The sequence below is a fragment of the Trichoderma breve genome, chromosome 2 (assembly GCF_028502605.1).
Source record: "Trichoderma breve strain T069 chromosome 2, whole genome shotgun sequence".
Lineage (NCBI taxonomy): Eukaryota > Fungi > Ascomycota > Sordariomycetes > Hypocreales > Hypocreaceae > Trichoderma > Trichoderma breve.
The window spans coordinates 2,068,042-2,085,360 of NC_079233.1; the positions used below are offsets into that span (position 1 = coordinate 2,068,042).

The 17,319-nt window shown below is 50.5% G+C and overlaps 2 protein-coding genes across 2 annotated transcripts; one reads left to right on the forward strand and one right to left on the reverse strand.

Annotated features, from left to right (window-relative positions):
• Positions 1–2,939: 2,939 nt before the first annotated feature.
• Positions 2,940–4,193, forward strand: T069G_02863 (uncharacterized protein; the record flags this gene model as incomplete). The annotated part of the gene is made up of 1 exon (XM_056170073.1): positions 2,940–4,193. The coding sequence occupies one exon, from the start codon at positions 2,940–2,942 to the stop codon at positions 4,191–4,193; it is 1,254 nt and encodes a 417-aa protein (XP_056030965.1).
• Positions 4,194–9,701: 5,508 nt separating this feature from the next.
• On the reverse strand, positions 9,702–14,184 carry T069G_02864 (ABC-2 type transporter domain-containing protein; the record flags this gene model as incomplete). The annotated part of the gene is made up of 2 exons (XM_056170074.1): positions 9,702–9,731; positions 9,793–14,184. 2 exons carry the CDS (start codon positions 14,182–14,184, stop codon positions 9,702–9,704), a joined length of 4,422 nt encoding a protein of 1,473 aa, XP_056030966.1.
• Between the last annotated feature and the right edge of the window lie 3,135 nt (positions 14,185–17,319).

Sequence of the window (17,319 nt, forward strand, 5' to 3'; positions counted from 1 at the left end):
GTATTACAGTACTTCGGAGAGCAGTAGAACCTCTCGTCCTACGTTGATCCTAACCACCTACTAACCGTGGTAGGTACTAATTAATGTAAGTCATTGGCGAATTAATTACATGCAACCCCAACAATTGAGTTTTGGTAGCATCCTAGCTCGAAACCATCAATCTACGGGTATGCAAGCAGTGTCGTAGTCTTCACGCAAGCACTCAAACCCGTGAATGTCAACGGCCTTGTGGTTTAACCGCCACAATCAGCCCGGAGCTCGGCGCTTCTCAGCACCTCCCGTCACCAATCGCCGCACCACCATCTTGACGCACTGCAACGCCAGAAGCGACGGTTGTGACGGCGGAGCGGATTACGAAGAAGCCAGCTCTTGTTCCTTCTGAGCGATATACGGACAATCTATCGATAGTGCCCGTCACACAGCTCAAAATGCGGGCCAATCAGCCGCTGTGTGTGCTGCGGACAACGTGCTGCCGCCAACCATCTCGATGCGGCGCCCATGTGACGGGAACAGCACTTGTGCCGTCTCAGTGATTGTGATGAGCGAATACTCGCCTGCCAGAACCATCTTTTTGCGCTGCTTGACAAGTGGTCACAGGGCTGATGTGCGATGCAGATGGGCGCTTGCTACGGGTTTGTGTGTTCTAGGCTACGTTGATGATTGCGTCCTTGTCGGCGCTTCCCACCATCCTCCACACATCCTTCAACTTTGGAATAGAGCCGTCATACGTAATGCTGGGGGCCGGCCGGGTTGGTGATGGATGACAATGATGATGATAAATACGGCGCTTCCTCCTCTCGCCCTCGCTCGGCCGGCCTGCCTCCGCCCCGGACAGATGGTCGAGGCCGACGAGGGTAGTAATAAGTTTGCCGTAAGCCACCAGAACCAGAGGTGATGCGCATTACGATTACGCACTGCCCATCATTCATGCTTGTTATTACCCGCGGCGCAAATATCAGTCTCCGTCGTCCCCAACAAGTCCAAGCCTCAGACCACAAACATTACGCTTTGTTTCTTTGCTGAGCCCGAACGAGAGCGTGAATCTACTCGTATTGCACGAAGGACGCATAATCAAATCTCAGCCTGCGTGTCTGTACCATTTATCGCACAAACGGTTCCGGAAGCTCTTGCGGCACTAGCATTACTCGCGCTCGCAACAACTTCATTTGTCTCTGGGGTGCATCGATATTACGAGTATTGGACCAGCCGTGCACGTCCGGTTCTTTTTCGACGCGGCCGATTAGCGAAAAGACTGCGAGTAAGAATTGCAAGGACTTTATTTGTGAGCCGGGTGAAAAGGCAAAACACCGTGAGTTCGCACGCTTTGTGCATTTGCTGCGCGCGCATAGGTCCGGTCTCTTAAAATTTAGAACAGGGATTCAAAATTGCCTTGCATCCAACTTCAAGGCATCGACGGCTTCGGGCGTTTGACACCTGCCCATCCGGAGAAGAACCAGCAGGGAGACAAAACAACCATCAGAAGGAAGAAAAACTTTTCAAAAGTCATCTTCTTCCCTTTTCTCACCGAGAAAATACAAGACAGCTGGTGGACTCCCCAGCCGCAGCGGAAGCTAGGATTCATTACCCCTAGGCTCCATCATTTCGCTTATCCAGTCCCGGTAAATTGGACTGGGGAGCGCTCAGTCGCATTAGAGCCAGGGCCACGAGTCGTCTGTCTGCAATCGATTCGAGATACGGTACCAGCACGAAGCACACAGCTAGGGCAACCATCGTCAAACCCTGGCACATCCCAAGGCCGCACAGCGTGCAAACCCGGAGCATCTTTTCACGCCACTCGGAGTGCTCGTGCTTTTCTGGGTGAGCGATACGAAACCGAAAGGCTGGCTCGGTGGTTGGTCGTCCACTAAAGAGTCATACTCGCAACGGGCTTCTGGGAGCCCCTAGAGCCCGTTCAGCTGCGCAAGCCGGCTGAATCGCCCCCGAGCAAGATCCAACGCCGGCAGAGTGCCGTCAAATCAAGGCCAGGAAGCGCAGTCGGGCTGCCTCTTGTGCGCGGAAGCTGCTGGAAGCAACAGCTCGCTGGCCCCGGTCTGCGCTTGGGTGCAACCATACAAAAGTGCAGTACGAGCGAGGAATCCAGTCCAGGTCCAGTCAGCAACATCCATCATAGGCTCCGTGTCGGGCGACGCTTCGAGCACTGTGTGGCATCCACGGGAAGGTTCCACAGTGACTAAGCCCCGATAACACCACGCCCCCTCCACCTCCCACCGACCTCGTTCAGGCCCCCTGTCCCCTGTCGCATGCCTGTGGCTGCCCTCGTCTCTCACTAAGAGGCCTGCTCCCTGTCTGGTTCTGGCTCAACGCCCACCAAGGCAAAATTTGTTGCGGCCACAATATATACCTCGAATGCATGCCCGCACACCCGACTCTTGCTTCTTCCTCTCTCCGACTTACGCATCTGATCGTTTTGGTTCTGGCATCTGCCAATGAACCTCATCTCCACCTGCAGCATTGCATCGTCCAACGCCGACGACATCCACCATCACCTCACCAGCTGTCACGCTCTTCACGGGCCCCCAACAATTGCCACAGCGCTGGCATTACCACTACCACCCAAGGGGGATACGATAAAAACGATCCTGTTGTAGATTGGTCATGTTTGACGCAAGACGTAATAACTCTTTCAACTTTTACTCTTCCGACTACATACCAAGGTGACGGGCTTTTTTTTATTGCTTTCTCTCTCTCACATCTTAATATCATACACCCATAACCTCCCACGTCCCCCATTCCCTCACCGAGAGCAGACAAGGCTTTGAGCAAAGGAGTCTCGAATCTTGTCCACTTTCAGTCTTACCTTGCGTTTCGAACGAAGCACAGAAGCATATCCATTCAACGATACGTCGCCAGCTCCTTCATTGGAGGAGAGGTTGAGGAGCGAGTGTCACAGTGGACATTGCAAGAGGAGACGTCACAGAATGAACTACCCATCACCACGAACACCTGGATCGACTCCGATCCACGAGTGGGAATATACACGAATGTCATCCGCCACTCCAACCCCATCACCGCGGCCAAGCTGGCTCGAGACGACGCCTCGACGCCCGGCAACGCGTGCAGCTCACAGCCGGGCCAGCAGCTATTCTCAGGCCGGCGCATCTACGCCTCGGGCTCCAGTAGATTCGCCCCGATACAACAGCTCCGGCCAGTATGCCACGGTTGATGTGAGTCCCAAATATTTTTCGTCGTCGCGCGGGCCCTCCGGGTCGTTTCAAATTCCTGCCTGGCACGACCGCCGATTCTCTCACACCTATGTCCGGGCTACAACTCCGTTTGGAGAATCCGACGAGGACGAGATCTTCGAGGCTTCGGGGCGCACCTATGTGTTGCTTGCCGAGTCTCGAACAAAGGGTCGCAGGAATTCGCATCATGTTCATGATTATGAAGGGATACGGTACACTAATCACGACGACTACCCACAGGGTACCGCCGCTTACTACGCCGACTACAGCCGTGATGCCTACGACTCACCGCAGTCGCACATCCCCCCTACACATGTCCGACCTCCCACCAGCCACGGCCACGCCCGCCGCTCGTCAGCGGCCAATGTTCCCCAAAGACCATCCACCGTCCGTCCATCGACTCAGGCCTACCGCACAAAGGCGGCTGCTGCCGCCGCGACGACACCCAAGGCTACCGAAGCTGATGCTCGAAAGCACCGGATTCCCACGGGCTACTCCCTCAAGAACTGGGACCCCTCAGAGGAGCCCATTCTGCTCCTCGGCAGCGTCTTTGACGCCAACAGCCTGGGCAAGTGGATCTACGACTGGACCGTCTACCGAGCGGGTGCCAACTCTCCCATTGCCGACATGGCGGGCGAGCTCTGGCTCTTGCTGATTCAGCTCTCTGGCAAGGTCAAGCGTGCGGAGGACATCGTTGGCCGCGTTCGCAGCACCGAAAACCGAGAGATTATGACCGACTTTATTGACGCCGGCGAGCGTCTCACAGAGAAGCTTCGCGGATTGCTCAAGGCCTGCGAGGCTCCTATGCTCAAGGCTGCGAAGAAGAAGCAGTCGGGTCTGGGCAAGAACTCTGGCGTTGAGTTCGTGGACACCCTCTTCGGTCGCGACCGAGAGCTTGCCAAGACCGAGAAGTTTATGCAGAGCGTGAGACTCTTCAGCCTCAGATTCGATGCCAACTGTGAGGGCATTCTGCAAAACCCATCTTCCTAAAGGCCATTTGCTGGTTATTATTTTACTTTCACTATCTTACTGTGAGGACACTATCAATTCCCACAATCCAGGATAATCGATCCCCCTACAGAGGACTGTTCCGGGAGCGACCCATTAAAGAGGAGATGCATATGAATTTGCCCTGGACTATGTTTTTCATATGACCAAGCGTCTCACGTATCCTTTTTAATATTTCCTTTAATTGTTATCCAATTGGCAACTTCCCTAGGATCCCGGACCATCGAAGTTGAATAATGGCCCACTCCACCGGATGGAATGGCCCAAGAAAGACGCAAGACTGTACACTAATACTATTGCCTGTTTTTGTTCTCGTCCGGAGATTTCCTATGGATACCCAATCTTACGGACTCTTTCATTTCTATTTCCTATGTTCTGAAACTCGGTCTCGGAGCGATGAATGGCTTTCCTTTCCTTTCTTTTCGGTTATTCAAAAGACAGATTTCTTTTAAGGGCGACCTGTACTACCACCAATGCACACGGGGAGGAGACACCGAGACACGGGGCATTTTTCCATCTAGAGATACCCAGCGTTATCATTTCGGGCGCGTCGCAAGCAAGCGGGAGGAGACGAGGCGGGAGGAGCAAAAAACAAAAGCGACAGCAAGGTGGCGAGGTTGTCTGTTTTACATGACTTTTATTGACTGATTATCTTTCTTTCTTTTTTTATTTCTTTTCTTGGGTTTAATGTGCTGCGGCAGCAACGATTTTACAGAGTGTTTTTTTATTGAGAATTTTGAGATTGGGAATACTAGATGGAGGACTTTAGTTTACTGCAAAATGATGATGGCTTTGATGAGCTCGAATATTTATCCCCCTCTATATGAACTTTTCAGGCTCCATTCGTGTGATACTGTGTATGTCTACGACGTGTCTTTTTTCCCACTGCAGCCTTTTGTGGAGTGATGCGGTAGGGGTTTGCCCTGCATGTATGTAGGTAAGAGTGTGGATAGCGGTCTATGTCCCCTTCATGTCTCAATGTAAATTGTAAAAGCCAACGGCTTGTTAATATGAAACTGGAGGCCACACGATGTGTATCCATCCCCATAGGGCGATAAAGCTCCGTAGAAGAGACGTGTTGGAATACGGCATCAGCCCGCCGTTACAATGCTGAAGAGATGTCTTGGCGATGACGTCTGTCCACGTCTCTCCAAGGGCGGTTTGCCACGTCTTTCGTCTTTTATTTTACGTGTACTCATGTTTTTAACTCACTACGTGGAGTTGTATAACGAAGGGGCTTTGTAGGTGATAGGTAATGATGCTTTTAAGATGGGTTTTGTGCTATTCTATCTTTCTGGGGAATGGAGCATGATTTGGGATTAGGCAGACGAATTGAATGCTACAGGATTCTCTTTAGGTATACGCTGTTGCTGCTTTTCGTTCTGGTTTTTACGTTGCTACTGGGTTGGGTTGGGGGATACAAGTACGAGGATTGGTTGGGAACGTTGTGTGTACCTGTATGTGGCTTTTATGGTGTAAGTTGGCGGTATAATGAAGGTTTACTGCTTGGGAAGGCTTTAGATGGATGCTGTAGAATGGCTGGTGTATTTGGTGGTAGGTCAGGTCTTGGGATGAGCTGCTTCGTGCAGATCTGGTCTCAATCTGTGACTAACCATACGCTGAATTGAGCACCTGAGACGTGCTTAGACGACACACAGCAGTAATGACAAAGAAGAAGGTTGGTGAATTGCTTGAAAGGCGGCATGAACTCGTCGTGCTTATTCGGAGGCTGTGCTTGTCTCATCTTCATGTCTCATAGTAAGGAGCTACAAGTGCCCGTCTTGTCTCGCGGGCAATGGCCAAGTCAAGTATGACAGCTGTAGACGTCCCCTTCAATAATTTTCTTTCTCTGTCTCTCTCTCTCTCATGTCTCGGGGTTTCAACTGGAATCATCACCATGGGGGTTTTCTTAGCTACGGTACGACAGTCCATGGCGCAGAACCAGCCCCCCATGTCTCAATCATCAGCCTCGTAGTGCGCATCAGGCTGGAATGCCGGCTCAGCAAGAAGCTATCCATGCGTGCATAATGGATTCCCGTCCTCAGCCTCACTTGACTCATTTTTTTCTTCCTATCGAGTGGCAACCTATCAATGCAGCTTCTGTATGGTCGACGTCTTTTGGGGGAGAAAAAAGAAAAAAGAAAAGGTAGCAGGTTTCAATCGAATGAAACTGGCTAATCCAGCCGCCCACGTCCGAGCCGAAAGAGCCCTGCACTGTACGACGGGAAGATTGAAGCGGATCCCATGTCGTTTTTTTTTTTTTTGCGCAACAGAAAGAGGGGAGAGGAGAAGAGTCTTGCATTAAGCACACTCCCCCTCCAAGTTTGTTGTGTTTGCTTTTTCTTCTTTTTTCCTTGATGGTGCTGGGCTCTCGTGCGGAGAAGAGCATGCGTTTGCCTAGGTGCGTAATGCGGTAGGCAGTGGGTTTTTTGTGGTGTTCTTTGTCTCCTCTCTACTAGGATGTTTTTCCTTGTTTTCTTTTCTGGGCGTTTAGGTGTGCCCAGCTACTATTACTTCGGGGCCATGTCATTAGGACAAGCAGGAATGGGGCTGCATAAGGCGGCGGAAGAAGAGACGAAAGGCCTCTTTGTCCTTTGCGTATCACCAAGAGCTGCGTACAACAAAGCGTCTGGTTCTATTTCTGTTGGAGCCACAGGATTGTGTCACCGAGAGACACATCACATCACATCACTCTACATGGCACTGGCCGCTGCGCTGGCTGAGTATCACAGGGTCTCAAGCGGCTCACTCTCAGCCCTGTCTTGGGCCCACGGAAAGATAGTGGCCACGGCATGAGATGAATGTGAGAGTATTTGCGCATGGCATGGGGGGCATGGCGTGTGTCTCTTCTTCTTCTTTTCCTTCACCTTGTCGAGACCCCCTCACTTTCAGCCCGATTTGGGGCCTGAACAATTCCCACTAGCCATGTCATAAAAATGATGATACAGTTGTTACCTGGCTAAGGTAGGCAAGGGCGGCGCTTTGATAGGTCGTTGGCTCCCAAAAGGCAGATGCATAAGTTAGGTTGGGCATCTGTATAAAAAAAAAAAAAACCGACTGGGATGGGTCCATTTGGATTCGGAGCGCCCCGAAAGCCGCGATTAACCAGCGCAGCCACCACGCGGTGCCTCAATAGCGTGGTTTGCAGTATTGCTGAACTGCAAACTGTTTGGGCGCTTAGGATTGGACCGTGGAGGATGACTTGCATAATCCGACTCACCTGACGGGCTCTGCAGCAGCGAAAGAGGGATTTGCGACTGGCAAGGCCAATCACGGCCGGGGGGTGGTTTAATGGCATGCATGTGTACGGTGGGAGTTGTTCTGGGGACAAAAGTCTTCTCTCGTCATCATTGCCTTTTTCTCTGCTTCTTTGCTCCATCTGGCGGGAGGAGAAAAAAACAGGGCTGCGGCCGTGGTTCATGCCGGGGGCTGTGTGTTACATGATGACAGGAATCCCAAGACATGGAATGAGAAATGCAGGTCCATGTGCGCCGTAGGGCGATGGGACGAAAGGCCGGAAGCACGCAAACTGCCCCAAACGGTGCTGTCTTCCATGCGTGACTGCGTTGAAGGAGTCTGACGTCTTACGTGCTCACTGGCTGAGCAGACATGTTGCATGTAGTCATCCTCAAGATCACCATCCCATACAGTAACGCATTGTCAGCTCTCGACTAGCACACGCACAAGCGGGGGGGAAGAGAAGCACGGTGTATTCCATATCTCCCCCTCCTTCTCCCCTCGCCCGCATTCGACTGGGAATGTAACCTGGAGATACCGATGTTGCACAGATGCCAGATTTGCTGAGAAGCCCTTTCGACTTGGGACGCATATGCGCACGACACGCTGCATATATTGGCCTCAGCCTGGCGCAGCACATGTCTGTCGCTCGATGCCGCTAAACTGCTGCGGCCAGCCAGACAGGGCCCCCTTTTGCGTCGCCCAGCTGCAAAGATGATGCTGAGCGATTGTCCTGCGCCTACCCGTATCCAGGCCATTATTGACGACCGACATCAATTTAATGTGGTAAGCAAAGCGAGTGGACGCTCCACTTGTTCGGCTCTTCTCTCTCTCTCTCTCTCGCTTGTGCGCCTCGTATTCCGTGATACTGCTTCCTTCGTGTATCTTTACGAGCGTCTGTAGTGTCGAAAGAGCCGAAATTGGAGCGAGCTATTGAGCAATGCCCCGGCGCAGATCTTCGGAGGTGCCGGTGGGCGGGGCCGGATCGGAGGTGAAGGCGCCGGCTGAAGTCGGACGTAGCCGAGATGGGAATTGTGACGCAATGGAGCAGTTGTAAGAGTAGAGCGGCATTGACTCATATCAGCAGATATGTACTATAATCTTGTATCACAAGAAATGACTCTCTAGTAGGGTCTATCTATTAACCACATTTTTTTCAGACTTGGACTGTCAGCAGAATGTGTGGTACAGCCTCCATTGAGTTAGGTAGTATTGGCCAATCGACTAACAACTTCACAATCTACTTTTCAATCGCCTTACGAGTCTATCGGGGTATAAGTTTGAAGCCAAGGGACTTCTCTTACTTCGTGGATGATATATCATAAGTAAAATTCGTGAGCTTCAAGGCGCATATATAGTGAATGCAATCAGCTCGCAGCGAAATTACTTGGCCTGTATACTTGTTGATCTTCTTCCAACTTCTTCAGTCTCCCAGTTTGGCTTAAAAATAAGTATTCTTGGATAGTTCTCGCAATTATGTTGTGAACTCCTATTAGTAACAGAGTAATATGCAAAAGCAAGATTGAAGTCATTCTCAGTTCCAGGGAGAAGGGTTGTAGACTAGCCTTACATTTGTACGCAATCCCTTTGTTCCCAAATAGCTTTCCTAAATCTACCAGTAGTTATCCATAATATCTGGTATTTGTTTTCGTCACACTCTCTTACTTCTATAAGAACTTGCTCATATGAGTACACTCTACTTTCATTGTCGCTCGGGAGGGAAATTCTTGGAGGTATCATATAACTGAAGTGTGTTGATATGGTTAGTCTTGCGAAGTGTGCTATGACTAACCGTTATAGGGTTGATCACGTCTGCTACTTATATAACTAGATTTAGCTCACGCTCTCAACATAGACGTTTGTCCTTGTAGTCAATGGCTATAGGGTCCTGATATCTAAGCAATACTCGAGACGAACAGGAAAGACAACCTCGTTCCATCAACTAGCGAACAGAGGAATTCGTCCCTTCTATTCCACAAATGTTGGGAGTTGAGATAAAAATGGTAGACATTTACTAGACATCTAGGTAGACTTAACCACATATTGAACTCATTCTTTGCTTCATTATTAAACTATTTACATCTAATTGATATCATTTAATTTCAAGATCTAATGGCTCCAGAAAGCATAAATCATGGGTTCTTGATAACTTTTGAAACTTTTCTTCATGCGATGCGAAATTCCTTCACTCATGTGCTTCAAATCGTACATGCGCAGACATGCAAGTCGTCGCAAATATCTTTCCCATCCCCTTTACCTCTTGTTGTAGTTGACGAATCGGCTCTAAAGAAACAGAGTTAGCAAACTGGATCAAATCGTAAAACGGAAAATGAGGAAAACATACACCCAGATAGAGAATGGTAATGTTGCTGACGACGAAGCAGAGGAAGATACCCAAGTCTCTCCAGCGATGGTCAAAGCTCAAGCTCAATGGTGTGTAGAACTCATCGCCAACCTTGTATGAGCAGTACTCGCAGTCTGAGGTGCTGTTGGAAACGAGATATCCCGGGGCACCCCTTTCGAAGAAAGGCTGCATGTACTCGCCGCAGGTTGTACCGTTAGGGGCGGTGAATCTGTTCAGCTCGCTGGGCTTGCAAACGACTTCGAGTCCATGTAGTGCAGTGGTAACACAAGCACCGATGAGACGAGTGAAAGGATCGAGCTGGTAGAGCCAGACACGCCAGCCCTTGGGCATCTGCGCATACGGAATGGTAACACCACAGAAGAGAGCGAAGACAATGGTAATGAAAGGATCAAACTGGGTAGAGACACGAGGTGAGGGAGTAAGCGCGGAGAGACCTTGGCCCAGGGTGACAGCGAACAGTTCTGTGATGAGAACCATGAAGAACTGGAAACCGGCACGCGAGGGGTCGGTTTGGAAGCCAGGCATGAAGTACAAGGGCAGGTAGAACGAGACCGCACAGAGGACAGAGTAAGGCATCTCAGCGAGAATGATGGCCGTGACGAACGAAGAGGTTGAGTACATCTTGGACGAGGATTCGCGGAAGAAGAGTGCACGCTTCATGGCGTACATGATTTCGACCTGCGACATGATGATGGCGGGCAACACTGTGATCTGGAACATGACGAAGACCTTGTACTGAAGAGAAGACTTCGAGTTGTCCAAGTTGAGATACGTGAGACCAGTGATAATGGCGACAGCAATGTGGGCAAACAGGCGAGTAAACAGGTAGTTGGGCGAGCGCCAGAAAGCTCGGAACATGCGTCGGACAACAACATTCATCTGGTGGTAAAGAGGAGAGGCGTACTCCTTTTCAAGTCCGGGGCTTGCCTGGTTAGCGGCCATGCGCTCTCGCTTCAGCTCGATGATGACATCCTTGGTATGAGCAAATTCAGGGCTGTCTTCCCAGATATCAGCCCAGTCACGGTCACCAATTCGGGGCATGCTACCGGCACCGACGGCATCAAGCATATACTCTGCAACGTTGTCGGTAGGGGCAGCTTCGGCACCATAGCGTGCCAGGTAGGCGCGCAGAACAGCAGCATCCTTGCCAATATCGCCAAAGTAGACAGTGCGTCCTCCTCGCTGCAGCAGCAAAAGACGGTCGAAGTTTTGGAAAAGCGCAGCGTTGGGCTGGTGGATGGTGCAGAGAATTGCCTGCCCAGCGGCAGCCAGCTTCTTCAGGAAACGAACAATATTGAAGGCACTCTGACTGTCCAAACCGGAAGTAGGCTCATCCAAGAACAGGAGCAATTCGGGCTTGGCGGCAAGTTCAACTCCAATGGTCACACGCTTGCGCTGTTCGACGGTCAAGCCAGCTTCAGGGGATCCGATGATGCAGTCGGCAATGTTCTCCATTTCCAACAGAGAGATGATCTCTTCCACATATGCATGGCGCTCGGGGATAGGGGTTTCGAAAGGTTGGCGGAGTTCAGCAGAAAATCGAAGAGCTTCACGGACTGTCTGAGTGGGCTCATGAACATCGAGCTGCTCAGCATAGGAGGTGGATCGTTGGAATTGCTTTCCGGGCTTGGCACCATCTACCAAAACGTCGCCATAGATGACACCAATGTTCTTTCTAGATGCCAAGACATCGAGGAGTGTGGTCTTTCCAGCGCCAGACGCTCCCATCAAGGCGGTAAGTTCACCTGGCTTCACATATCCAAAAACGTTGTTGAGAAGACGTCGGGTACCACCGGGGACAGGCACATCGTAGTTGAGGCTCTCCCAAGTCAAAACGCTAGTCGAGTTAATGATCAACTCAGAACCTTCCTCGTTAGATCTATCCTTGCGCTTGGCGTCGCGCTTGTCGGCCAAGGCTTTGTTCAATTCTTCTCGCTCCTTGTTAGGCTTTGCGTAAACCTTGAAGCTGTTTCCACCCATGCCAAACTTGACGATCTCACCAAGGAGCACGTTTAGGAAGAGGAAGAACACAATCAGCGCCATGACAATACCCCAGTTGCGCCACAAGTCGCCAGGAAGGTAATCGAAACCCTGAGAGATGTAGTCACGGCCTCGGACAAAGGTTGTGCCAGCGTTTGAACCAGGCAGAACACAGACTTGATGGTTGATGTCAGTATATCCAGGACCGGATGGAATAAGCGATTCGGCGGTACAGGTGAGATCAATTCTCTCAAACTCATTCTCCATCAAAGAGCTAAATGCGAGGCCCAAAATATTGATCCAATAGATCCAGCGAAGCCAGACTTTTTCGGATTGATACTGAATGAGATATCCGGACGTGGTGATGAAAAGCGTGATAATAACGACGGCAAACTTGATGGCAGAGTCGAAATCAGGGCTGACACAGCCAAGAATTCGGAAAAAGAGCGTCATTCCAATGTTACCAGAGAGAATCATCAGATAGAAGGTGAAGAATGCGCCGGCATCTCGAACTAGGCCTGTCATGAAATAGACGATGATGGAGAAGACAAGAATTTGACTGGCTGCAAACGCTTGATCCACAAAGATTTGGGCAATCCAGAGAGCCGAAGGTCGATGGAATGCGTATGCCTTGTGTCTTGCGACCAGTGGACGCCCCAACATTGTTCCTCCTAATTCTGAGAAGGCCTGGAAAGCGTTAAACAGGAGTGCTACAAACAACAAACCACCCTTGCTGAAAGCACTGGCGGAAGTTTGACCGAGATTCAGATACAGGGTTCCGAGAACGATGGCGACGAGGATACTGCGACTCCAGCCCACGATCAGGTTAAATCGATCCTGGAGCTTGAGAATAAACTGTCGTTTCATGATAGACCAGACTTGGATATGGAAACCGACTTGATAGGGGCTTCGCTTAGATGTGCCACGTTTGCCTTCCTTAAAGGCAACCAAGAAATCGTCGTGCTTCTGCTTTTCATGCTCAAGGTTTGCCTTGTACTCGGCAATTTCATCTTCAATCATTTTCTGGTAAGGCGATGCCTTGAATGCATCCCTGAGTGAGTCTGGGCTGTGAGGGGCGTTTTCTGCAGATCTTCCAGGTTGATATTCACGCTCGAATTCGTCAGTACAGCCAGTAACATAGTCAGGAGTCGTCTGTCTTGGCTGCGGCAGGAAACCAAGGCCTTCGAAATAGGCACGTGCATCCTTTGCAGGGCCAAAGTAGACTTGTCGTCCCTCATCAATCACCATGACCTTGTCAAAGAGCTTGTAGATGTTCTCGGAAGCTTGGTACAGAGAGACAAAGGTGCAAGTTTTGTAGAGATCCGTCTGAATCCTCAAACTCTTTGCAAAGTCAAGGGCAGTACTGGCATCGAGACCACGAGTGCTGTTGTCCCAAGAGAGAATGCAAGCGTTTGTGATCATCATTTCCGCGATGGAGACACGCTTTCGCTCACCACCAGACACACCACGAACGAAGGCATCACCAACAATGGTCTTTCTAGTGTGTTCAATGTTGAACATCTTGAGTAGCAGAGTGATGATGTGCTCCTTGAATTCAGTCTTGGACATGTTGCCAGGTCGCTTAGCAGGCATCTTGACATCCAAAGCGAATCCCAGAGTCTGCTCAACAGTCAACGTAGGGTGGTGCACATCGTCTTCAGCATTGTAGACGGCTTCACCACGGTATCGCTTGAACTCTTGCGCAGTCCATGGACCATAAAAGACATCTCCATGGACTCCAGTGTATCCATATCGCTGGTTAGCAATGGCCTTGAGGAAGGTGGTGCAACCAGAGCCTGGAGTTCCCAGAACCAGAATCATCTCTCCTGGCTTGCACACGCCCTGAAAGCCATCAAGCAGCGTAGCCTCAGTAAACTTCGGGCCTAGGCCGACCATGCTTAGCAGTGGAGAGATGACGTTGAAGGTGTCGATGATGGCATCGGGGAAGGTTTTGACAAAGTTGGTGAAGCCGCCGATACCCTTGACGGTCAGACCATCCCAGCAGGTTCCGATATGTTTCGATCGAATTCCGGCCTCGGTGCTGGCGTCAAGATCGCCTCGGAGAGCAGTCTCTAAGTCGAAGAGAGAGACGTCATCATCCTCTGCTGTGACAGTGGCCCCCTTTTCGGGGTCGGAAGTAGATTGGTGCTTGTTCTTGCGACTCGCTCGAGAAACACCAGTAAACTCGCGCTGCAGACCGGCAAAGTGAGCCTCAGCTTGCTCAACAGAGACGCCCGTCTGAACTCTGGCAAGTTCCTTAGAAGAGCGATCACCTTCAACCTGAGTCTCCACAGAGTTTGAATCCAATTGCTCACCAAGCTCCTTTGCCGTCGCCGAGTTTGCCGTGCTAGGCAGCGACTCCTCCTTGAGAGGAGGCTGCTCCCCAGCCATTGTGGTTACTTTTTGGAGAGTTGTACGAAGCTGCTATTTGTATAGATGCTTGAAAAGATGAAAGTCGTTGTCGGTATTATAGTTGTCCAAAAAGGATCGTCGCCGAGAATTGGTGAACGAAGGATACTTTGGACGTAAAGTATGGTCAAGTTCCAATAGTCCAGACAGAATTATTATTGAGGTTCTAACGACGAGTGAATGCAATTATTTCTTTGGTCGTTTGTATGGTGAGATCAGATGAAGCAAAAAGAGTAAGCGGTGGGCTCGAGCGGTGTGATTCTACCAGACGAAAGAAAAAAAAAATCACAATGCAGAGATTAGTAGAGAAGGAGGATATCAAACAACCCCAACAGAGAAAGACTCTCGATGACAACCAAAATTGGTTATCAAGCGATGACCAAAACAACAGCTGAGCAAAAAGTAGGACGCCTAGAGTTTTTATTCATTTCCTCACGGCTAAAGAAAAGCGCAAAGCAAAAAAAAAATCGGGGGCCTGCGGAGCTCCAAGGGGGTTCTTTTGGCCTGCCAAGATTTCTGGGGCCAGATAACGGCATCCAACCTCGCCCTATGACAAGGACAAAGCTCTCTGACATACTTCCCACTTCCCGGCCAACAGACTCATGGCCCACCTGCAGGGCGGCAGCTCGAGTTTGCCAGCACAGCTTGACCGTCAAAAGTCCGAAGGCGAGGGGCAAAGCCGGAGCTACAGCCGTTCACCAGGTAAAACCCGGCCAAGCGGCGACAAGAATCCACTCTGGATGCACAGATTGGGGGTACCGGAGGCAGTGGGGCATTCCAGGAGAGCTACTGGAAGTTCTTGTACAGCTGGACTATGGATCATTGCTACGATGAGTATCCGATTGCTTACTCCAAGTACGTACGAGTACATATGACTAACTACGACGATGTTGCTGTTTGTTCATGGAGGCAATACAGACAGTCACGCAGACGACAGGTATCCGGAGGAGGAATATTCAGCCATCGCTGTGACCGATACAAGTTCCACAGGCCAAGCTGTCAGACTTTGACGTTCTTCTCCAATATTGGGGCCGATGAGATGACCAGTTCCCTATTTCATGCTCTGGAGCCGGAATAACATGTTGACGCATTCTTATTAATAAGGTTCATTTCCGGAAATCGGAAATACGGAGTTAGAGCCGCAAGCCTCTCGTCAAGCTGACTCTTCTATCAAAGCAACAATGGCGGCAGTGGCCAGCCGTGACAATCTCATCGGTGGCAATCTGTTGAATATTCAACTGATGGGCTTCTGTGTTTCTGTGATTGTACAGCACAGCGTTGAACTGAATTGCTATACGCTGGTGTGAAAGAACGGATAGAACATGGCATCAATCGTGTTCGGGCATTTTGAGGATGCCTAAAACGGCAATAAGCCAATAAGCCAACAGCACGATGGATCATGGCGTGCGACCAGTGGCGCTGCGCTTGGTCAGAATCATGGGGCGTTTGGTGCTAGAACGACTCAGCAACTCCGAGTTTTAGGATTACGGAGCCCCGAACGCAAGGGTCGTGCTCAGCTGGAGAGATTTCGATGAGAAAGTTACCCATAGCAAATCCGTCGATAAACAGCTTACTCCCCAGACTTTTTTTTCTTTCATTCTCGTTTTTCTGATGCCAAGCATACAGCTCCCTCCTGGTGGTGGTCTGGTCCAAGAAGCGGTCGAAACGACCTCAATACATCACCGCTTCTCTATCTCTAGCCCCCATCATGTAGGGGTTGACAGCCCATACTACAATCGATCCACAACTCTCCTTTGATCGGCTACGAACGACATAGAACACAGGTTCAATCACCGCCTATCTTGATTCGCGACATCCCCTCTCTTGTCACTTCTCAACTTGGAAATGTCACCGGATGTAACACGGCACCACTGATATTTCACGGCGCGCGTGCCAATATAAAATCTTTTGATATGGGATGAAACAGACCAGCACGGACTGTTAAGCCCGCCTCACGGCTTGGAGGGTGCGGCGCTCGGCGCTCGCTGACTTTTCTTTTTTTGCCCACTTCTTCTTCCTACAACCGGGGGGTTGCGGCCCGCGCCCCTGTTGGCCACGCCGTTCGTTGTTTGCCCCGTTTCGGTCCGCACTGGTACAATGTGGTAAGTGGTCACAAACTGCCATGAGGAGACTGAGACACTTTTCAGCCATCCCGTCCTTGTCGCAGCAAAATCCATTGTTTTGATTGTCTTATACAAGCGCATGTTGTCTATGACATACATACGAGTACGAATCACCGTTAATACGCCAACTCTCGTTTGTGGCTTACGAATTCGGCCTCCTCCGAGCTAGTTCAGCATATGGGTCTTTCATCAAGCCGGCGGGCGCGGCACCCGCCGACCCTGGGCTCGTTCCTTGGTTCCTACAGGCTGAGATTGCCGATCCGAGAACTGAAAATTTCGACGTTTGGGTGGCGAGCCTTCCCTCAGTGGGAAATTGCAATTCTTGGGATTCAGCCCCCGCCATCACCTCCGCATCAAGAAAACATGCTCAACGGCGTGTTGAGGTAAACCGACCGTGTTTGCGTGTCAGGATTTAGAACATGTGCGAATCAACGCGTGGAGAAATAGTCGGCCTCTCTCTTTGCACTAGCCTTCGTAATACGCCCTCCACCCACCGTCGGTCGGTTAATATGCAACTTGCTCGCCGGATGACTCCCACTCAAAAGGAGGCGCAATCCGGCACAGCGTTATCCCGCTTGTTACTAATAACAACACCTCAGTCGTATAAGTGGCTCCATTTTGCTCAAGACAAGGGAGCACACCAGCTCCGATGCAGACACTACTCGGCAATTATCATTACAAGTATGTCTGCGTGTCATCAGAGAAACGGACCGCAAAGAGCGCTTTTCGCTTTATCCGCAATATCGTATCGTTGTCGGATTTGGGATATTTCGAGAAAGACATCAGGCATCAACTCTCCCATTTGATAGGCGAAGTTCCGACTTACTGCACAGCAGCCCTTCCCATGTCTGGGGCATCTAGATGGAGTAAGGCTTCCGTATCTCGTAAACGCTTAATTCCATTCTTAATTCCGTAAACAATCACAATCTCAACCACAGGAAAGACCCTCTCAAAGATCGACCATACCAGCCCCCACACGGCAGAAACAAGCAGA